The sequence below is a fragment of the Mustela nivalis genome (genome assembly GCF_964662115.1).
Source record: "Mustela nivalis genome assembly, chromosome: 6".
NCBI lineage: Eukaryota > Metazoa > Chordata > Mammalia > Carnivora > Mustelidae > Mustela > Mustela nivalis.
Genome location: NC_139025.1, coordinates 149,575,476 through 149,598,822, shown reverse-complemented (window position 1 = coordinate 149,598,822; position 23,347 = coordinate 149,575,476). Strand labels below are relative to the sequence as shown.

At 44.9% G+C, this 23,347-nt stretch overlaps 1 protein-coding gene across 2 annotated transcripts; it reads left to right on the top strand.

Moving 5' to 3' along the window:
• The first annotated feature begins 560 nt into the window (after window positions 1-560).
• On the top strand, window positions 561-20,908 carry DET1 (DET1 partner of COP1 E3 ubiquitin ligase). Of its 2 annotated transcripts, XR_014312696.1 has the most exons (6): window positions 575-673; window positions 5,161-6,253; window positions 9,236-9,423; window positions 15,050-15,188; window positions 17,029-17,220; window positions 20,196-20,908. XR_014312696.1 is itself a non-coding variant. In XM_082734222.1 (5 exons), exons 2-5 carry the CDS (start codon window positions 5,171-5,173, stop codon window positions 20,383-20,385), a joined length of 1,653 nt encoding a protein of 550 aa, XP_082590348.1. In that variant the 5' UTR covers window positions 561-673; window positions 5,161-5,170; the 3' UTR covers window positions 20,386-20,908. The 2 variants fall into 2 exon arrangements, 1 of the variants encoding a protein (XP_082590348.1); XM_082734222.1 differs by lacking the exon at window positions 15,050-15,188 and having other exon boundaries at window positions 561-673.
• The last annotated feature ends 2,439 nt before the right edge of the window (window positions 20,909-23,347 follow it).

The following is a 23,347-nucleotide window of genomic DNA, read 5'->3' as shown; positions in this document are numbered from 1 at the left end:
AAATCTTAAAAAAAAACAAAACCAAAAAACAAAAAGTAGCATGAAGTGGCAGTGGAATGAGAACAATCCGAAGCAGTCACATGCGTTGAGAACTGAATGATCTGAAGGAGGCAGACGGTAAAGGTTATAGGACTAGGTTAACCCAAGAAGCTTTTCTGCACTTCCACTATGGGCCAGCAACTGTATTGGGCAGAATGTTCGGGGCGGGGGCGGGGTACATTCTGGTGGTCCAAGGGCTCACTGCGCAGGAGCGGACAACACAGGGCGGATCGATCCCCCGCCGATGGAAGGGCGCATCTAATCAAGAGGTGAAACAATTTTTATCTCTGTTTTTGCAAACGTGTCCAGCAGGCTCAGCGGCATTACCTTAAGAGATCACTGACATGCCCACGTTAGGGCTCTAGGTTAATTTTTTCCCTCCCAGCTACTGGGCTCCTGCGGCTTCGATTCCCCCTCCGGACACCAGGGTGCGCTGGAACACTCTCAGTGTGCGCTGACGCCGCCGCGCTCTCCCCACACCTTCTCGCTGCACCGCACTTCCGGTGGCAAGCGGAAGCGGGGGCTCACAGCCGCGAGGGCCGGGGCCGGAGGCATGGCGGGGGCGGGGCTGGGGGAGGCGCGTGCCGAGCAGGCCGGGGAGTTCTCCCCGGCCCTTTGAACGAGGACCGTACAGGTGAGGACTTCTCCTTTCTTGGCCCAGCTTCCAAACCCGTCAGGCCTTCCCGCGTTCCCGCTGTGGGGCGGCCCACTCCCCGCAATACGCCGAGGCCCCGTGGCTCCCGCCCTCCCTGAGCGGTCCCTTCCCATGGAGGCCCCGCCCCGGGCTTCTCTTTCCGGGGGCGCCCCCTTGGGGGTGTGTGCCCGCCCCTTGGTATCCCCTTACCGCTTTGGAAGCCGTCACGGCGACTTGAGGGGTGTGTGCGCCAGCCCTTGTGGGAAGCTGAGAGGCAGCAAGGGGAAAAGGACTCCTAGTGCCACACGAGGAGCGAGTGGCCCCATTCAGCCAGGCTTGCTTCTTTCATTCATAAATAACGTACCGAAGACGTACGAGGGGCCAGTCCCCTTGCTGGGCACTGAGAACACTGAGGTGACCGAAGCATACCTGGTTGCTTCCCGTCTAGGGAGTACGGTGTAGTGGGGAGCCCGTCATTAAGCACACAGCCGTGCAGGTAGAGGCAGGTGCGCGCATTGTGGCCGCTACTATGGAGAAGACGGAGAAGTAATGGGGAGGCCTGCTGTAGAGAGAAAGATCAGAGAGGAGATGACACTTGGGCTGCAACTTGAGAAACTATGCAAGGGCCCCGGGGAAAGACGTCCTAGGCAGAGGGAACAGCTCCTGTGGATGTCTGAGTTGGCAAAGAACTTGGCGTGAGGCTGGTCCAACGTACAGGAAAGGAGGCTTAAGATGTGTCCAGGAGGGTGATGGGGTGGGCAGAATATGTGTACTGGTCAGGAGCTCATCCTTAGTGCCCCAGGTAGGAGTGAAGTGCAGAGACAGAGTTGAAGGATGACCAGTGTTGTGAAGGCGAGATGTGGCTCTTTAGTTGGTATTTGAAGACTTCTCTGAGGAGGAGATAATTAGGTTGATGTCTGAAATCGGAGTTAGCAAAGGGAGCAGAAGAGCTTTTTTAGATTTCAGTTAATAGCAGGTGCCAAGCTTCCGAGGCAGGAGGTGGGATCCCCGTTGAAGAAGTGGTTGGAGTTAGTGGGAACTGATGGGGTTGGAGAGGCAGAGCTGAGACCTTTGAGCACCTGACTGTCGTGTTAAAAAATTTTGATTCTGATCATAAAGAGCAGTGGGAAGATGCTTTCCTGTTTTTAATCCGTAGTGGAAAGGGTGTGGTCACAAAAGCATTTTTGGAAAGATCCATTGGCTGTTGCAAGGAGTGGGCTTAGGTAGGAAGCTGATGCGGTGTCGCAGGCGTGAAATTATAAAAGTTGGGATAAGGGTATGGCACGTTGTGATAGAGGTAAGTGGAAGATGAGAGGGCTATTTAGTAGGAGAGAAAACTTCCAGAGTTTGATGACTGATCAGGGGGCCGAGGGAAAGAGGTGTCAAGGAAGACGTCAGGTGTCTGGTTCCCGAGAAGTGGGAGAGTAACTGGGCCATTCACTGGTCTAGGGGAGCTGGGAGAGGGCCAGCTTTTGGGGAAATAACACCAGTTACTCTGACTCTTTTTATAATAGTTCTCACCCTGACTAGAAGGGACTGACTTTCTTTCTTTCTTTCTGGAAATAATTTTGGAGAGAGAGAGAATAAGAGAGAGAGCACAAGCGAGGTGGAGAGGCAGGGGGGGAAGCAGACTCCCCCACTGAGCAGGGAGCCCGAAAAGGGGCTCGATCTCAGGACCCCAGGATTATGACCTGAGCCAAAGGTAGGAGCTTGACTGACTGAGCCACCTAGGCACCCTAAAGGGAGTTTCATTTCATACTTTTTCTACAGTGTTTGAATTTTTATGAGCCTGTATTATTTTTTTAATCAGAACAATAAGAGAAGAAGTTGAAAAAGCCTTAAATAACTTCACCATATCTCTAAAAATCACAGTTGTGTGATATGAAATAGAGTGTGTGTGGAGGGAGAGGGAGAGAGAGCGTGCATGCTGAGAGAAGTAGTGGGAAATTCAGTGAGGATTTTCTGTGTAATTTGGAGCTGAAGTTAACAGGTCCTCAACTCCACTTAGCCTACCCCCTCACACCTTTCATACCAGTTTCTGGTGTCTTTGCCTTTTTTTTTTTTTTTTTTTTTTTAAGATTTTACTTATTTATTTGAGAGAGAGAGAGATCACGAGACAGGAGGAGGAGGTCAGAGGGAGAAGCAGACTCCCCATGGAGCTGGAAGCCCGATAGGGGACTTGATCCTGGGACTCTGGGATCATGACCTGAGCCGAAGGCAGTCGCTTAACCAACTGAGCCACCCAGGTGCCCCTGGTGTCTTTCCCTTAAGAAGACAAATCAGAGAATTTAAGATTGGGCTATACAAAGTGTGCATCAGTTTTCTTAGAATTAAGGATCTATTTTGCTTAGTATGATCAGTGGCTCTTTCTAAGTTGAACGGCTGTAGTATACTTGATCCCACTCAGCAGTTTGTTTGCTAGATGGTGTCTTGTGCCTAGTCCTCCCGTGCCTGGGCCTTATCTGCTTTTGTCTTCCCATTCCGGTCACCCTGACTCCAGCCCTCATCTTAGGTTGGCAGGGTTACCCTTGGTAGGGATTGAGTGAGGCAGTTTTGTATGCTGTTTGGTATTTTGAAATGCTTAAACCTTAATAGTGTGTTTTTTAGGCTGTATTACAATAGCCACAGCAACAATGTCACTTTTAACAAGGAGTAGCTGTGTGAAATTCAGGATTTGTTGTTCGGGTATGGAGAACATTGCTCACTCTATCATGCCTAGGTCCTTTGAGAAAACTTAGGAGAGGGATTGCTTTTAAACTCCTGTGCCGGGAAGAGCTGTGCTTCTTCCAGGCCTCTGTTAAGTTTCTATCTTATTGGCTGTGCACATTCTGTAACTGATTGGTTTTTCCTTTTTGCTTTGCTTGGAAAAATCAAGGCCAAATTAGAAGCTTGGCAGTTATTCAAGTCTACATGGTACGCATTTCTCTGTACATCTGGCTTCATCTTACTCTCCTGCATTAGTATTTTCTTCACGATAATTATTTCCTAATAAAAGAAAAAAAAACAACTCTGAGTAAGTTCAAATAATACTTTAAAAGTATATGTAGTCTTCAAAGTATGATAGTACAGCTTCCTTCTTTCTGAAGTGCTCCTCTTTTACTTTGCCTAGTGAATTCTTGATCCTTCGAGGCACCTGTTGGAATGTTGCTCCATTCATTCATTTACCATGTTGCTGAGCCCTTGCTGTGCCTCAGGTACTGCCCCAGGTGGTGGGATTCACCTAGAGTTGGGCAGGGCCCCTGGGGCTGGTGTGTGCTGACAGGTACTTGTAGGGTAATTGAGATAATTTCAAAACATGATGAGGGCTAAAGGAAGTAAAATAGGGTAGAAGGAGAGTTGATATGAATGGGAAGATAGGGAAAAATCTGAAGAGTTGATTTTTAGCTGAGATTTGATTGTTGACCCAGAGGCAACAGTTGAAAAAACCGTTGTTCTGCTTCCTTCTGGTCTCCATAGTTTCTCAAGAAATTCAGACATTTGAATTGTTCCCCTCAAGGTAATATACCTCATCTACCTGGTTGCTTCTAAGATTTCTACTTTGTGTTTTAGTTTTTAAGTTTGACTATAGTGTGTCTGGGCATGGATTTCTTTGGGTTTATCGCATTTGGGGTTCTCTGAACTTCCTGAATCTTGGGTTTACATCTGTGAGGGTTTGTTTCTGGATTCTCTACTCTATTCCATTGGTATATTTGTTTTTATGCCAGTACCACAATTTTTTTTTTAATTACTTTGGCTTTGTAATGTGTTTTGAAATCTGGAAGACTGAGTCTTCCAACTTTGTTCTTTTGCAAAATTATTTTGGCTCTTTGGGGTTCCTTGAGTTTACATGTGCATTTTAGGATAAATTTTTCTATTTTTTTTTCAAAAACCACCGTTGGGATTTTGTTAGGGATTGCATTGAGTTTATAGATTGCTTTAGGTAGTATGAACATCCCCCCCGCTTTTTTAAGATTTTATTTATTTATTTGAGAGAGTAGGTGAGAGAGATCACAGAGGGGAGAGAGGGAGAAGCAGATTCACTGCTGACTGAGCAGAGAGCCCAATGTGGGGTCGACTGCAGCACCCTGAGATTGTGACCTGAGCTGAAGGCAACCACTTAACTAAATGAGCCACGCAGGTGCCCCAGGTAGTATGGACATCTTAAGGGCTAGTAAATACATTTCTTTAATGAACGTGCACGAGATGTTACTCTTACACTGAACAAATTTGATGTATTTCTGTGTTTATTCTGTTGAATATTCCCAACAGCTAAGAGTGCTTTGAAGGTGTTCCTAGTGAATTAGGGGTCCTTCCTTCAAACCTGTTTTTAGAATCCGAAATCTCAGGACTGTTTTCTGACTGCGATCTGAGAAGGAGAAGTGCTGATCGCTGGCACCCTGCGAGCTCTTAGGTCGCGGCTATCAGGAGGAAAATCGCTTTGACTTCTGGATATTTATGTTTGGGTCAATTTTGTTTTGCTTTCTTGACTTCTTCACTTTTCCATGCAGAGATGTGATAATGGATCATCATGTTTCCACCATCAAACCTCGAAGAATCCAGAACCAAAATGTCATTCACCGCTTGGAACGGCGGCGAATCAGCTCAGGCAAGGCAGGCACCCACTGGCATCAGGTCCGAGTGTTCCACCAGAATGTCTTCCCCAACTTCACGGTCGTCAATGTTGAAAAGCCTCCGTGTTTCTTGCGTAAATTCTCGCCTGATGGGCGCTACTTTATTGCTTTCTCCTCAGACCAGACCTCTCTTGAGATCTATGAGTACCAGGGCTGCCAGGCAGCTGAGGACTTACTGCAGGGCTCTGAGGGGGAGATCCTGTCCAATGGCAATGACCAGCGGTCAGTCAACATCCGCGGCCGGCTCTTTGAACGTTTTTTTGTCCTGCTGCATATTACCAACGTGGCCGCCAACGGGGAGCACCTGAACCGGGAGTGCAGCCTCTTCACCGACGACTGCCGCTGTGTCATCGTGGGCTCAGCTGCCTACCTCCCGGATGAGCCGCACCCCCCTTTTTACGAGGTTTACCGGAATAGTGAATCCGTGACCCCTAACCCCCGGTCCCCCCTGGAGGACTATTCCCTTCACATCATCGACCTTCACACGGGCCGCCTGTGCGACACCCGCACCTTCAAGTGTGACAAGGTGGTCCTGTCACACAACCAAGGGCTGTACTTGTACAAAAACATCCTGGCCATCTTGTCGGTGCAGCAGCAGACAATCCACGTCTTCCAGGTGACTCCTGAAGGCACTTTCATTGATGTGAGGACCATCGGCCGCTTCTGCTACGAGGATGACCTTCTCACGGTGTCGGCCGTTTTCCCGGAGGTGCAGCGGGACAGTCAGACGGGCATGGCCAATCCTTTCAGAGACCCTTTCATCAACTCGCTGAAACACCGGCTGCTCGTGTACCTGTGGCGCCGGGCAGAGCAGGATGGGAGCGCGATGGCCAAGAGGCGCTTCTTCCAATATTTTGACCAGCTGCGGCAGCTGCGCATGTGGAAAATGCAGCTTCTGGATGAAAACCATCTGTTTATCAAGTACACCAGTGAGGACGTGGTAACCCTGCGGGTCACAGACCCATCACAGGTGTGAAGTGCTCTCAGGCCCTTTATTGCCTCCAGCCCCTCGGGAAAGTGGGAAGGTTTCTCTCTTTTGCCTATGGCCAGCCTCTCAGGAATTCCCATTTTCCATGCTCTTGAATTTTTGGTAGCCTAGGCCTCAGTCTTAAAATAGCTCCAATTTTCTCTGGCCACCTGTATGTATTTGGACAAATGGGAGCCAGATCTCAAGTCATTGACACGAGAGTGGTCAGCTCCATGATTAGTACCCTAATTATCCTGCAGAGCATTTTCACTTCTCTTGAGAAAGAAGCCCAAGTGCTACAAAGTCAAAGTTTGGACTAATCTGGCCAAAGTGGGTAATCCGGCCTTGACTTTGTGATACTGTGCTAGTTGGTCTGCTTTAGTTCTAGGAATGAGAATGAGCCCACCATACCAAAAAATTTTTCTTTTTCTTTTTTTTTAAAGATTGTATTTATTTATTTGACAGAGAGAGACACAGCGAGAGAGGGAACACAAGAAGGGGAGTGGGAGAGGGAGAAGCAGGCTCTCCACTGAGCAGGGAGCCTGATGCAGGACTTGATCCCAGGACTCTGGGATCATGACCTGAGCTGAAGGCAGACGCTTATTGACTGAGTCATCCAGGTGCCACCCCTGCCAAAAAATTTTCTAAAAATTTGGCCTTCCCTGCTTAAGTGGTTAATTTCATTATACTTCTTCATAGAATCCTTAGGAGGTAACTAATAAGTAAGTTCATCTGGCAGTTAAGTTTTATGACTTTACACTGACCTTGCCCATGTGCTGGACCCTAGGCTGTAGAGCAGTGAAAAGATTAAAAGAAAGCCCATACTTCTGATCTCCCAAGTGAATCATCAGGACTGCAGATCCTAGGGTATTTCAGTTTGGATAAAAGATCTTGGAGAGGAGAGAGCTGTTCCACAAATGGGAATCAAGTGGTGTTAAGGGCACAGAAAGCTCATAAGACTCTTGGGTTGGAACACCATGTTGAAATTCAGGCTGTTTTGGGGCATTTCTCTTTGAGAAGCTCTCCACTTTAGTGTTGGTCGAGTAAGAGACCTACCTTTCTCTACTCTTGCCCCCTGTTCTCCTGTTTCCAGAATGTCTCCTTAGATAGGAGTTTGGGGATTCAGAATCGAGAGCAAACCAGTCAGCTACAAAGAAGGCTGTCTTGTATCTCTCACTGACTTGCATTTGGTTCTAAGAGAGACTGTGCAGGAGACTGTTCCTAAGACCTTACCAGCCGTCCACAGTAAAAGGCTTTCCAGTATCTTTCTTCCGAATCATAGGTTGTATATTCTAAAAAAGGTGGGTGGTGGGAATAATATGGTTGGAGATTAGATTTTCTGGGTTATTTTCTTTCCTGTTAATGACGAAATTGCCCATTGAGCCATTACATATGAGAGTCTAGTCCATCTTATGTGTCATAGAAGATTGGCAGTGACACCCTTGACTTCTGTCCCCTTCTGTATTTCCCAGTCTGCCCCGGAGGAAAGGCTAGTAACGTTTGTATAATTTTATATTCACGTAATTATGGTGCATCCTGGTGGAGCCCTGATAGGGTCAAAATGTTGTCCAGGTCTATAGAAAGGGCATGAGTCAATCTTTTATTTAGGTTTGAGCTATAATTACCTTTGTCATTTGGAGGGAATAAATTGTCTCTGATAGCCACATTTGAGATTATCCTTCTTCCCTTTGCTAAAACATGACCCACTTATTTCTGGTAGTTCTCATAAATTGTGGCTAGACGCAGTACTGGTGCTCACTGTTTTGCTTACAGAGCTTGTAACTTTAAACCCAGTTTGCCCCAGTTGTCCTCCCGCCCCATTCCCCACTTTAATATGATAGGTTCCAATAAGGTTAATGAGAAAAAGTGCATCTACACACAAAGCCTTGCTAATATTATGAGTCTTATTCTGCAGCCTCTTTAATTTCCAGCCATATTTAATTTCCAGGTGACTGCAAAAGTCATGTAATGAAAGCTCTGGGAAGGACTGATGAGTAGTAAAACAGGTGGGCCATGTGGCTCCAGGAACTGATGACTTTAACTCCGTTGTAGGAGGGGGAAGTACTAATCCTAACGTTCTGAAAACTTCTGGAGTCCTGTTGAAAGCTTGCAGATTGGTTCACATTGCCACATTCATTGGGACAAAAACCAGGGATTCCTGCAGCTTTCTTGTTAGGCAGGGCACAGCACTGGTGATGTAGAGGGCTGGTTGCCCGGGGGCCAAGGCAGAGAAAGTAGTGACTCTGCCACCTACGGTATTTGAATGCTTTTCAGTTCCCCCCTCTGATCTTAATTGCTACAAATCTCGAATGTATCTTCCAAATGCTCTTGGCCGAAAGAATATTTACGAAGAAAGAAAAGGAAAATGCCTCCCTGATTTTTCATTTGTTCAGCAGCAGTTCCCTGCTTGGTTGCAACTTGCCTGGGCAGTTTTAGGACACAGTGTACTTCAGGTGTCTCTCTGCATGATAGAAATCTTAAGAGGAAAAATAAATGTCCCTATATTGAACTTTCAACTGTACATATACAAGAGAAAATAATTTGTCAACAGGCGGCTACAGCTACCAATCACTTTCTCAGCAGGGAGGAAAATTAAATCTGGCATTTTAAAAAAGTGCTTTTTATTTCAGGTTGGGTTAGGGAACAAGTCAGGAATAAATACTAGGAAGAAAAAGTGTTGAATTTGCAGAGTCCGAAGTGGAAGATTGGAAACCTTTCTACACATACACACAGGCTAGCTCAGTAATCCTAACAGCACAGCTGTGGTGGGAGACCCTGCAGTATTGGCCATGACTGATGGCCCTTGATTGATGAAGTGCATCGAGGCTTCCTCCTCTCCCAGAACCACCTGGAGCCATGTTTTAAGCTAGTGTGGGAGCAGAAGTGTTTGCTTGTTGTACTTGTTGGAATTTTCAACCCAGTGGTAAGCTTCCAAGGCATGGCAGTATATCCAGCTGGCTCATGGGTCTCTCTGTTCTTCTGCAGGCATCTTTCTTCGTGGTATACAATATGGTGACAACAGAGGTGATTGCCGTGTTTGAGAATACATCAGATGAGCTTCTAGAGCTCTTTGAGAACTTCTGTGACCTCTTCCGTAATGCTACCCTCCATAGTGAAGTCCAGTTTCCCTGCTCAGCTTCCAGCAACAATTTTGCAAGGCAGATCCAGCGCCGGTAAGCTCTTCCACCAGGCTTAACTGGCGTTAATTTTTCTTTAGCCAATTCACCGGTGTTAGGCCAGTAGTCATTTCCTCCAAAAACCGTTCCTGTATTCTCTGTGCCCTTCTCGCTTTGGTTTGGTCTGCCTGTTGTAACCCCTCGGGTCATCCTGAACTTCTGTCTTGTCTGTCAGCACCTGTGGAATTACTTGTGCGTTATCTCTGATTCGTCCTAGAGGAAGGAGAGCTGTGAGAGCTGCAGAAAGAGAGACCGCGTCTTTATTATTTATTGCTGTATGCTCATGATGTACTGTCAAGCATTTAAGTATTTTTTGAGTGAATGACCAGGGAAATAATTGTAGAACTTTTGGTTAAACATGATGTGTTGAACACGTGCATTTATCTCTGCTCCATCCTGTCACCCTACCAAAATGACAATAAAGGAGGAAGAGGTATAGATATCACAAGAGCCAAAGAAAATGGGAGAGGAAAGGCACTGGAGACAGGAGATGATTATCAATGGGAGAGAGATCTGAATCGGTGCTGGGAGCTGAGAAGCTAATTGATCACCAGTAACTTGACACCAACTTGGCACACTTCAGAGAACAAAAGCTTAAGACTAAAGAGCTCAGCCATCAAGAAACAACTTGCCTTGCCAGAGAAATCTGGAAGGGGTTAGGGAATTGGAAGTCCTAGGTACGTCTGAAGATACCTCTGATGGGTAGGCTTCAATAGGAGGATTGGGTGAGGGTCTGGAAAGAAGTAACCAGGCCCTCTAGCCCCCTTCTCTAAGCCTGTCTCTTCACCACCACATCAGAAGGCTGGAGCTTTATTCACTGGAGAAACTGAACCATGTAGGCTCTGGTTTCATGTTCATGAGGCACAGTGGAGGTAGGGATGAGATTCGTCATGATAAAAACAAGAATTAAGTGAAAACCAACAGAACTGAAAGTGAGATTCCTGTCCCCTTTATCAGACTAGACAGCCAGGCTTATACTCCTCAGGGAGGATGTTCGAGATTTTTTTCCTTGGGAAACTGACCAACCCAAAGAAGAGACCTTCAGATACTCATACTTAGAGTCCCTCCACCAACAGCTGGCTCACCCTAAATTAATACCCCCCATCAGCCAGGTCTTCCCGTGAACCAGTTTCAAATGTAATTATCTGAGTACATTATTGTGAAATGAATGGTTACCTTGGGCCGTTGGCCCAAGCTGAATCCTACTCTAGTCAGTCAGTGCCTTATTGGACACCACATACTAAATTGCTCCCCCAACTCTAGACAGTTAGGGAAAATATCTGCTTTAGGTTTCAAGATAGGTCAGACCAGAGTGAACAGATGACTCAGAGTAAGCATTAACTGCCGCTGGAAAAAATGAACAAAAATACACTAATGTAGTGGCCTCATCTTTATATAAAAGGGTAGTACTCAGTTAGAAATAGATGGATATTGGTTTTCAGACAAGTTACTTGCCTTTTCCTTTTTCTCTGGTTCACACAAACTTTCCGCCTTACAAGCATTTCTTTTCAGTATAGAAGGATTTTTGGAGGCAGGACCTGGATCAGAATTCGCTTTTTTCATCTTGGAGTGTATTTTCTTCTTTTTTTTTTTATTATTTTTTTAAAGATTTATTTAATTTGAGTGTGGTGGAGGGGCAAAGGGAGAGAGACTCTTAAGCAGACTTTACACTGAGTGTGGAGCCCAGTGAGGGGCTGGACCCCACAACCCTGAGATCAGGACCTGAGCCAAAACCAAGATGCCACTGACTTTTTTCCTTCTAGCTTTTAAAAAAGATTTTATCTATTTATTTGTCAGAGAGAGAGCAAAGCAGGGGAAGTGGCAGGGCAGAGCAGGCAGAGGAGGCAGAGAGGGAGAAGCAGTCTCCCCACCAAGCAGGAGCCTGAACCAGGACTCGATCTCAGAACTCTTGAGTTCATGACCGGTGGCGACAGCGGACACTGAACTGACTGAGCCACCCAGGCATCCCTGAATTTTCTTTTAAGTGAGCTTTAAAATCAGGCAGATCATTATCAACTGATTACAAAGTTGGGTACAGCTGGCTGAGAGAAAGTATAAAAGTCACTGGAAGGTAAACTCCCATGAGGGTAGGGATTTTAGTCTGTTACATTCACTGCTGTACCTGCTTATTAGGTGTTTGTTGAAGGAATGAACTCACCCAGTAATTAGAGGAAGCTGTTTTTTGAGAGTTCTTTCAGAATGCATCTAGAATTAAGTGAATTGTAGGAAGTCTCAGGAGGAGAAAATAAAAGTTGAAAAGAAAGGCAGAGTTCCAGCATTGTGATCCTCGGAGTTTTGTATCATACCACTGGAAGATTTTGACAACAGCAGATACCCTCATGCTTCAATTTTTTAGTTGATCTTAAAATTCTTTTGCTGGTAAGTTGTAATAATTGCAGAAAATGCAATTTTCAGTGTATATTTAATATTGGTTTTTAGGGGCGCCGGGTGGCTTAGTTGTTAAGTGTCTGCCTTTGGCTCAGGTCATGATCCTGGAGTCCTGGGATCGAGCCCCACATCGGGCTCCCTGCTCCACGGGAAACCTGCTTCTCCCTCTCCCACTCCCCCTGCTTGTGTTCTCTCTCTTGCTATGTCTTTCTCTGTCAAATAAATAAATAAAATCTTTTTTTAAAAAAATTGGTTTTTAAGATAAAATTATTACAGGTCTTTTTTCCCTAGCCAATTATATTGAGAATTATATATCACTACCTGGGTGGCTCAGTCGGTTCAGTGTCTGCCGTCACTGTGGGTCATGATCTCTCTCTCTCAAACTGGCATATAACATTGCATAAGTTGATGATGTATAACCCAGCACTTTTATTTTAATTAATTGTTTTAATTAATTAATTAAAAGTTTTATTTATTCATTTGACAGAGAAAGCATGAGCACAGCAGGGGAAGAGGCAGGCAGAGGGAGGAGGGAAAAGTATGCTTCCTGCTGGGCAAGGAGGCAGATGCAAGGTTCCATCCCAGGACCCTGGGATCATGACCTGAGTTGAAGGCAGATGCTTAACTCACTGAGCCACCCAAGTGCCCCAACTCAATGCTTTTAAACATAACCTGGGGAATCCAGATGCCATAGTAGTTTGGTATTCAGTATTTGATATAAAAGAGGGAGCAGATTATACCAGTACTTTTTGAAATTTTACATTGTTTCCTCTTTTTTGTTTTTTTTTAAAGACTTTATTTATTTGACAGAGATCACAAGTAGGCAGAGAGGCAGGCAGAGAGAGAGGGGTGGGGAAGCAGGCTCCCCGAGGAGCAGAGCCTGATGCGGGGCTCGATCCCAGGACTCTGAGTTCATGACCTGAGCCAATAGCAGAGGCTCAACCCACTGAGCCACCCAGGTGCCCCTACATTGTTTCTTTTTATGTTCAAATTCATATATCTGTTTTATCTCCCCCACAGAACTGTATCATAATGTAACATTTCATTAAGCATCTTGTCATTATATTGAAAATATAATGTTTATATAAGTTGGAATTATTTTTTATTTCTTGTGAACACAGGGCTCTAAAATGATCAATTTTATAGTCTCCAGTCATCTTTTAGTAAAAATAAATGAATGTGGATCTATTATAGGTTAGATGAATGTTCAAGTAAAATGGGACACCAAGGTTCGTGAGTTACTTAAGGAAAATCTTTATTTTGAAAGAGACCAAAATAAAACAAACAGTAGAAAGAATAAAGGAGTAACACTGCAATCACTGAAATAATTGATGCTATAAAAAAGAAACATTCCTAGAACAGAAACTTAAATTTTGTTAGGAAGAGTTGAGGAATTCTCCAAAAAAAATAGAGTAAACTGATAAAAAATAGGAAAATGGGAGAGAAATGAAGAAAAGAAATTAAGAGAATTTGCCGAGGACATCCAATATCTGGTTATTTCCACAAGGCGCAGTAGAGAAAATGATAGGAAGGAAATAATGTAAATATAGTTTTCCAGGCCTGAAGAACATCAATTTCGAAATTTGCAGGACCTTTCAGTGGTGTGCTAGGACTGGCTCAGGCTGGCTCATGAGAGTCTGTTTGTTAAGCTTTCAGGAATTTTTGCAAGCTATTGCTAAATGTGGTCATTATTGAAAACTAATTATTTTGGGGGTGCCTGCGTGGCTCATTCGGTTAAGCATCTGCCTTTGGCTCAGGTCATGATCCTGGAGTCCTATAATTGAGCCCCATGTCGGGTGCCCTGCTCAGTGGGGAGTCTGCTTCTCCCTTTCCCTCTTTTCCTCCCCTGCTCATGTTCTTTCTCTTTTGCTCTCTCTCAAATAAAATCTTTCTAAAAAATCTTGTCTTTAATTTAAAAATATTTTGTAGTTATTTTACTACTTACGTTTTTGAGTGTATTTGTATCTGTTTTATCTGCATGATGAAAGTATTACCTGGTGATGTGCTACTGCTCATCTTGCGACAGCTCCACATTCAGCAGTGCCACCTTGGTACCTTGAAGTTGATCTAAAAGTTACCTAGAAGTACCTTTTACAGCAGGAGGATTTACAGCACAGAAATTGGCAAGTGCTGCAAAACATGGCTTATGTCCCCAGATAAATAATTATCTAGCTCCATCAAGTGCCTCATAAAAAAAGACCCATACCGAGGCATATTATCATAAAATTTTGGAACATTGCGGGGACACCTAGACAACTCAGTCATTTGGGTATCCAACTCTTGATTTTGGCTCAAGTCATGGTCTTGGGGTTATGGGATCAAGCCCCACATTGGGTTCCATGTGGAACCTGTTAGGATTCTCTTTCTCCCTCTGCCCCTCTCCACTCACGCTTTCCCTCTCTCTCACAAATAAATAAATCTTTTAAAATGAGGTTTGGGGGACGCCTGGGTGGCTCAGTTGGTTAAGCAGCTGCCTTCGGCTCAGGTCATGATCCCAGCGTCCTGGGATCGAGTCCCACATCGGGCTCCTTGCTCGGCAGGGAGTCTGCTTCTCTCTCGGCCTCTGCCTGCCATTCTGTCTGCCTGTGCTCGCTCGCTCTGCTCTCTCTCTCTGATAAATAAATAAAGTCTTTAAAAAAAAAAAAAAAGATTTAAAAAAAAAAAAAATAAAATGAGGTTTGGGAACATTGGGGATAAAGAGAAGATGGTAAAAACTTGCAGAAAGAACATATATTTCACATGGTAAAAAATAAGTCATCAAATAGTGTTGGACTTAGAAGTAATAACACTGAAAGCTTGAAGCCAGTAAAATCGTGCCTCCAGAATTCTGTGAAAAAAATGATTTCCAGTCTAGAACTTTATATCCAATAAGTTGGAATAAGACATTTTCAGACATGAAAGTTCTTAAACAAAATTGCCTCTCATGTACCTTTTCTAAGGAAGCCTCTGGAAATTGTATTTTCCACATAAACCGCAAAAGTATGGTACAGGAAGTAGTCTGAAACTGTAGTTCGGGGGGAACTGATGGTTTAGGAAAAGGTGGGGAAGAATTGATTAAGTGCAGGAGAGGTTGTGGGACCTAGTACTGGAGGTTCAGGACCTAGGAGGCCATAGTGCTGGAAGGATAATCTCTGTGAATTTAGAAGTCCCGTGAACTGGAAGAGGCATAACTGGGCAGAGTGACAGTGAACCAGGAGTTAAACGCCAGAAGACGTCCCAGTGGAAAGACTGTCAGTGGAAAGCCCGGAGAGTGGAGCCAGTGGTGCCGCTGGGGAAGACGAGCTGCTTCAGCCAAGAAACCGTTGTGGAGGCTGTGACTTAGGATCGTCATGCAGCCGTGGGCCAGCCCCCAGCATCTGAAGCCAGTGAGCCAGGCAAGGCAGAGTGTGGATTATGAAAGGTAGTACTAGACCTCGGCTGGAAAGGAGCTGCAAACCCGAGAGCCCAGAGTCTTTGATTTTAGCCCATTCAAAAGGGAAAGAAAGAAGTTCTCTTTGGCCCAAGATTTAATTTTGTGATTCACACTGAGGCTGTGAAAATTACTGTCAAGAGGAGTAACAGAAAAGCAGTATCGAGAGCTAAGCTTTCTTCGGGGGAAACTGAGATCTGTTGATGTCCTTCCAGCATCACAGGTTAATGGTGAAGGCAAAAACCCGATCCCATTTCTATTTTCTCCCTGGACTAAAAAAAATTATTTCCCTTGGGACGCCTGGGTGGCTCAGTTGGTTGAGCAGCTGCCTTCGGCTCAGGTCATGATCCCAGTGTCCTGGGATCGAGTCCCACGTCGGGCTCCTTGCTCGGCAGGGAGCCTGCTTCTCCCTCTGCCTCTGCCTGCCATTTTTTTGCCTGTGCTCTCTCTCTCCCCCTCTCTCTCTCTGATAAATAAATAAAATCTTAAAAAAAAAAATTATTTCCCTTTAAGTTTTAAACCGTATGATAGGGGCGTCTGCCTGGGTGACTCAGTTGTTAAGCATCTCCCTTCGGCTCAGGTGGTGATCCCAGCATCCTGGGATCGATCCCCACATGGGGTTCCTGGCTCAGCAGGAAGCTTGCTTCTCCCTCTCCCACTCCCCCCTTTCGTGTTCCCTCTCTCGCTGTCTCTCTGTCAAATAAATAAAATCTTTAAAAAATATATGATATGCAGAGATTGATACAGAGATTTTTAAAACTGCATTACTGATAGTTGACGTTTTTTCTAAGAAACAATGGGACAGTGAAAAAGAAGAAAAAAAATCAAAATGATCACACAAATGCAATTATCATTTAGATACATTTCTACGTCTTTTTTTAGGCCTAATTTTTTTTTTTTTAAGATCATGCCCTGAGCCAAAGGCAGATGCTTAACTGATTGAGCCACCTAGGCGCCCCTTTTTCTTTGTTTTTTTAATCATACTGTGGGTACAGACTGTAGCCTGTTTCTTTTACTTACCATTATGATAAACATTTCCTCTGTAACCATGTAATCCTTGGATATTGTAGTTTTCCATTAGGTTTTTAATTTTCTGTCACTTTTTCATTATCATAAACAATACTGTATTGAATGTGCACAGAGATTTTTCTGCGTGTGGGATTGCTTCCTTAGGGTAAATTTCTAGAAGAGTGGAAATACTTGGTCAAAGGGTATTAAATTTAGTATTCTTGGCAGTTGTGAGTAATTGCTCCGTTGTTACTATTACTCAAAGTAAATGAGATTTGTGACTCTGTGTCCATGTTACTATTCTTTAGGTACCGATGTTTTTGTGGGAGTACAGGCAGCGAGCCCCCAGACTTGAAACAAGGGATGAGTGTTTTCTCGAAAGTTTTGATGAAAGTTGACTTACAACTGATCCCAAGAAGTTGGAGAGAGGCTCCTCATCTCCATGCATTCCCTGCTCTCTGTAGCTCCTTTTTAATGCAAGCTGAGACTGCTGTTTGGGGAAGTAGATTTGAGTAGAAGTGTTGTCATAGAATAGTTACCTCATTGGAAACTTGTTTAGAAAGTCTGTGTTAACTTTTGTAAAGTGATTCAGTGTTCTTACTTCAAGTTCTGTTTTCTGGTTTTTGAGAATGTTTGTAGCCAGGCAGACTTGTGATGTGTGGGAGTCCTGACGTCCTTCATTATCTGGATTTCTATTTACAGAATGAGTTGTTTTTAGACATGTTTTATCGATCTGAGCTCCAAGGCAGCTTTGCGTGCCTGCTAATGCAGCCTTCCTCCCTGGTGCTTTGTTTTAGGTTTAAAGACACTATTGTAAATGCCAAGTATGGAGGGCACACAGAGGCAGTGCGCCGGCTGCTGGGTCAGCTCCCTATCAGTGCTCAGTCTTACAGCGGGAGCCCCTACCTCGATTTGTCTCTCTTCAGCTACGATGACAAGTGGGTGTCTGTCATGGAGAGACCCAAGACTTGCGGAGATCATCCTATCAGGTACACGATCACTGCTCCAGTGGCTAACTGCCCACCGGCTAAAGATGGCCTTCTCTCTCTTTCTCTCTCTCTCTCTCTCTCTGTCTCCCCTTGAACCTCATTCCACTGCGACCATGCCCACTGGGACTCATGGGTTGTTTGGAAGGACAGGCTGTTTTTATAATGTGATGAGTGCTTTTGATCATGTCGGTACTAGTCTCATACATTAAGTAGTTCTGCTCTTTGCTTCTTATCAAAACATCCAATTCAGGTAAGTGTTGTTCCCCTTTAAAGGTACCCAGGGTAGGAAACCACATACCGTTTCATAATAGTCTTTATAGTTGAGACTTTCTAATTTTATTTCACTCAAATTATTTTATCCCCTCATGTTACCTAGTAGAAAAGATAGCAGAGATAATTTGGGAAACAGGCAGGTTTTGGAGAAACACATGCGTTCTCACATGAGAAATTTTAGAATGTGGACTACTGTGTTATTGCTAGAACCTGGAAAACTAAGCCAGTCCTTCCCTCACAGACTTCCACTCCACAGACCCCCCCCCCCAGCCCCGTTTTCTCCATGTGGGGAGCTTGTGTTTTGTGTGCTGTGTTAGATACTAGGGAGAGGGACTGGTACCATCACCACCCGTGGGGGGATTTCAGCGGGGGGGTGTTCTGGAACCCTTAGCTGGAGAGTGGAAGGCCTTTTTCACATGGAAGCAGTGTTAGGTAGAGTTTCACTGTCCAGCTTCATTCTGTGCTAAATAGACTTGTGTAACACATTCTGAACAGTTAATCATCGCTCATAGTATTTCCTTTAGGAAGTTGTAGTCAAGTTCCAAAAACCAGTTGATTTTTTTTTTTTTTAAATTCTAGAAAGCTTTAAACATATAAAATGTGGAAGAGTATAATGAACCTGCACGTACCAGCCACCCAGTTTTAACAGTTATCAGGTCCATGGTCAATGTTGTCATCTCTTTCTACCCCCACACCCCACCAAACTGCCACTCTTGATTTTTCTGAAGCAAATCCCAGATTTTATAGCATTTTTTACTCATATATATTTCAGCATGAATTTCTAAAAGATAAAGACTTAGAAAAATATATCCTCCATACCATTACTCTGTCCTAAGACGACCACCAAGTACCTAGTTTTCACATTTTCCCGTTGTCTTGTAAATATTCTTTTTATGGTTCCATTTGTTCCTATCAGGATCTAAACAAGGTTTACACATGGCATTAGTTGCTACTCCCTTAAATCCATTTTATTCTGAAGGTTCTGCTTCCCTCTTACCTTCCTTGCAGTGAAATTGTCCCGTAGTATTGCCCACATTTGGAGTCTGCTCGTGCATCCCCGGAGTAGTGCTTACGATTTTTCTCATTCGTGTACATTTCCTGTGAACTGATAGTTCGATTTAGAAGCTCAAACAACTCACTTTACCTTATAAGCTCTTTGTGTGTTGGAGACTGTGTGGGTGAGGTGAATGTGGTTTTCACACAGAAAAGCCTATCATGGGCCTCATTTGATATTGTCAAGGTAGCATGAGATCCATTCCTCTCCTTTCTGACTTGTTTTTCTAAAACTTGAAAAGGGAGTAACCTAAGTTACAATTTGGAAATGGCTATTGCCTCTGACCAGAGGGGTTTTTCACTTACTTTTAATTTAAAGTGAGAAATGTGAGGCTATGAAAGGCATTAGAAGAGGAGATGCCATGACTTGAACACCTGTACTGTGTGTTCCATTCTAGTCTTTGTCAGGACGCATGTTCACATGTATGTTGTTGTAGTCCTGGTTATCATTGTCCTGTGTAGCCTGCTTTTATTTTAGAAACGTTTCTTGATGTTATTCCGTAGTCCTCAGAGTTCCCATCCAATGATGGCCTGTCACTCCCTCAGTTAGATGTACCACAGTTGACTGAAGTAGTCCCGTCACTGAGCCTTTATTCTGGCTTGCATTTTTACATTGGAGCTGTGCTAGAGTTGCCATCTTTATTCATATCACTATGTCCTCCCTTTAAATTAAGTTCTGAGGATACAAATTCGTGGGAGTGGGATTATTGAGTCAGAGGCTATGAATATCTTTATGTCTACCATATGTTTGCTTTCCAAAAGGGAAGTTATAGAGCTTCGTAATTCAGAGCACTTCATTTTCTAGGACTTCCCCTACCTCGTTCAGCCCCAGCCCCACTGAATATCTCTAGTTCCCCATACCCGAAGATGTTTATCATGTGTATGGGAAAATGTCTTTAATTGTGGGGATGAATGGAAGTATTAGTTGAAAAATGAAAAACTACTTAGTATTTTGTTTTTGTGTGTGAAAAAGAGCCTTCCAAGAGAATTTTTTTCTTAAAAATGAAAAACTCAAACACGGGCCAAGATCTGCGCTTTCCTGGGTATAGCCACTCACCACATGTGGTTGAGCACTTAAAATGTGACTAGTCCATGCTGAGACGTGCTCATGTGTCACACATCTGATTTCAAAGGCTTAATATAACAAAAAAAGGAATGTGAAATACCTCATTAATATTTTTTTACCTGGATTATAGGTGGAAATAATAATATTTTGGATACAAGTATTGGGTTAAATAAAAAATATATCACTAAAATTAATTTCGCCTTTCTCTTCTTACCTTTTTTAATGTGCCTACCTGGAAATTTAAAAGTATTCATGTGGCTTGCATTTCATTTCTAGCCCTAGCCTAGGCAGTCTTGGGGCAGTTTTTCTGGAAAAGGTGTGGCTGTAGTTAAGGCTTTAACTGAGGGTCATTTTGGGAAAGAGATGACCCAGTGACTCAGGACAGCTCAGGAAAATTCATAGTCCCCCTGGCCATAAAACGAGCTGCTCAGACAAAGGTGGTTTTGCATTTCTGATAACCTGGGGCCGATGTAAAAGGCGATATGGTAGGATTATATGAGTTGCCGCGTCCTCGTGCTGTGCAGATTACAAGATGGTCGTGACTCTCTGTACCATCTTCTCTTTCTCTCCTTCTTCTGTGTAGGTTCTATGCCCGGGACTCTGGTCTGCTCAAGTTTGAGATCCAGGCAGGCTTACTGGGCCGCCCCATCAACCACACCGTGCGACGCCTTGTTGCCTTCACCTTTCACCCTTTTGAGCCTTTTGCTATTTCAGTGCAGAGGACTAATGCTGAGTATGTTGTCAACTTCCATATGCGACACTGCTGCACGTAGGTGCCTCACCAAAGCCCAGTTATCTGGTCTTCCAAGACATTGCCCCCTGCTTGTGTCGGTGGACTCCGAAGCAGAAGCTCCTGGCTGCAGCTTTGTCTGATCCAGACTGTTGTACCCGAGAGGGGAGAGCCAGAGAGAGGAGCGAGGGTGGCTCAGTCTAACGGAATACGTATCCCAATGGACACGGAATTGTTATCGTATCCAAATATTGATGGATTGAAAGTCCCCTGGTCTTTCCCCAGTGGGAATATCCAGCATTAATTACGTCCATTTAATTGTTGTCTTATTTTGCATTTTATTGCTTTGAAGATGAAAGCATTACCCCGTTCCCTTTGCTCTTTGTTCTTTGACATTATGATCTGTTTTGGCATTATGGCAGTCTGAAGCAGGGAAGTCTTACTGACTCATGGGAACTGTGTATATCCTTTCCCTGTGGCCGACAATGGGGCTGTCTTTATTTAAAAAAAAAAAAAAAAAAAAAGAAGAAGAAGAAGAATAAAGCCTTGCTATTTTCTTACTTAAATGTATCCCATTTGTTGATTGCCTTATGTCCTACCTCACCAAATGCTTTTCACCTTATGGGTTCTAGGAGGGACTGTGAAAGGGGTCAGGGGCCATGACTCCAGGGGCCACCCTTGGGAGAACTTAGCGGTGTGTGCCAGCGTGCAAGGGTGTTCTCGGCCAGGACTGTTTCCTTCCCTGGGGTTCTCTCCTGGTAATTGTTATAGCTGGAGAACTGGGCATAATTGCACATTGTCATGAGGAAGCACGTTCCCATCTGTAGCATCTGTGTCATGCGGGTGGAGGAGTGAGTGGTTCTCTTTGGCCACAGCAGATACAAACACTGTGTAGCACGTACAGCGTGCGGGGAGTGAGAGCTGGCAGGCTCCTGGCGTCTCTAAAGAGATCAGACTGGTTGTTCCTGGACGGCTAAGCCATCACAGCTCCTACAGACACCTTCTGGCCCCCAGCCCACCTCCTTCCGTATGGTCTCAGCCCGTGATCTCCAGCGGCCCCGTCAGGCTGTTTAGGTTTCATCTGCATAACGTATAAACCGTTTATGTAGTAAGCTTGTTCAGTAACGTCTGACTTTGAAAGCCATCTCGAAATGTTGGGTTTCAGAGCAGGTTGTGAAAGATGCCATGGATGCAAACAGTTGGATTCTGTATCCCTCTGACATCCCTTGGGAACGTGATAAATGCGGTGTGAGACCCTGAACCTCACTCAAAGCAGTTCAGCTCACTTCATCACCTTCAGTATTGAACAGCTAAATTCATTCTCATTCAGCATTCAACACAGGATTTGAGCACCTAGTACGAGAGGGAGATGTGCTACGATGTGGAAGATAAGGAGAGAAATAGGCAAAGAGAATTCTAACGCGGAATGGCCAGAACCCCCGTAGCAGTTGTCTGAGAACAGTGGAGGTGACGAAGGAGAGGTGGAGAAGGAAAGCTCTCCTGGGGAAGGGACTGGAACTGGATAAATGGGAGAGTGTCGGGTGAACCAGGGCCGAGGCCAGTCATGTCGAGGAGAGCCCTGGCATGCCTAAAGGCGTAGAAGCATGGTAAGGGCTGTCAGGGTTGTGGAATGGTCCCTACCAAGGCTGCGGCACCAGCTGTGCGGGAGGCCAGGGGAATGAGGCCCAACCAAGAGGAAGAGTCTTGTGTGTGGTGCTGTGTAGGGTTTTGTGCAGTGGAAGACCTCATCTGAATTTCACGGAGACCGAGTTGAGCATTCGGGAAGATGGTTGGGGGGCGCTAGAGACTGGAGATAGGCCGACAAGCCAGTCCGCTGGTAATTCAGAGGAGAAAGGGAGGGTTGGGATGACATCCCTGGGCCTTGGGAAGGGTGAAATACTGAAGCGTCCTCCTAGATTCCTCATAGGTCATCACAAAGTCAGGGTCCCATGGCAGTCAGACGTTTGTGGGGCTCAACGAATCTTCATAGACACACTTTACCTGCAGCTTTGTCTTTGTACCGGTCAATGGATTGTTCCGGAGGGACTTGCAGCGTGGAAAGAGCATGGAGTGTGAAGTCACTCGGACCTCGGTGTGAACCCCCGCCTTTCTGCTCATTAGTGGTGTGACCTGGGACCATTTCCTAGCCTTTTTGAAGCTCAGTCTCTACTTCCCTCCACCTTCCTCATCCACTCCCCTGGTCCTGTCTTTCATCACGTGTGACTAACCGAGCAATCCTCATACACCTTCCTTGTCTGTTTCCTCTCCTGTCCCCTAGAATTGCTGCTTGACACCTTCTTTTCTCTTCACGACTCTTCTCCGTTTCTCATAATCACCTTGCCCCCGACTCTGTGACAGAAATAAAAACAATGAGGTGAGAAATCCCTTCTCTTGCACCATAACAGCCACGTGACTTGGCATGTGCTCTCCTTCCCCACCTTTCCTCCTGGGTAAAATAGCCCTGCTTCCACAGAAGGTCACTTCCTCCACCTGTCCCCTGAATCCTGTCTCTTCTTTCCATGACTTCTCCATGTCTTCGCCCCCACGATGATTCTTTTGGCCATCTTCCTCTTGGTAATCATGCTGTCAGCACGTTAGATGCCCTTTAGGATCTTTCTTTAAAACCTCCTGCTTTCAGAGCACCTGGGTGGCTCAGTGGTTAAGTGTCTGCCTTCAGCTCGAGTCATGATCCTGGGGTGCTGGGATCGAGCCCCGCATTTGGCTCCCTTCTCATCGGGAAGCCTGCTTCTCCCTCACCCACTCCCCCTGCTTGTGTTCCTTTTCTCACTGTCTCTCTCTCTGTCAAATAAATAAAAATCTTTAAAAAAATAAAACCTCCTGCTTTGGCCTCTTCCCTGTTAGTTACTGCCCATCTCTATGTTACCCTTCACAGAAGAACATCTCAGGAGAGTTGTCTAAATTAAGTGCAAACAAAAATGTCACGTTCCGTTTTTCTTCCTCCCACTCTGGGTGGGCTCAGTGCTTCCACTCCACTAAAACTGCTT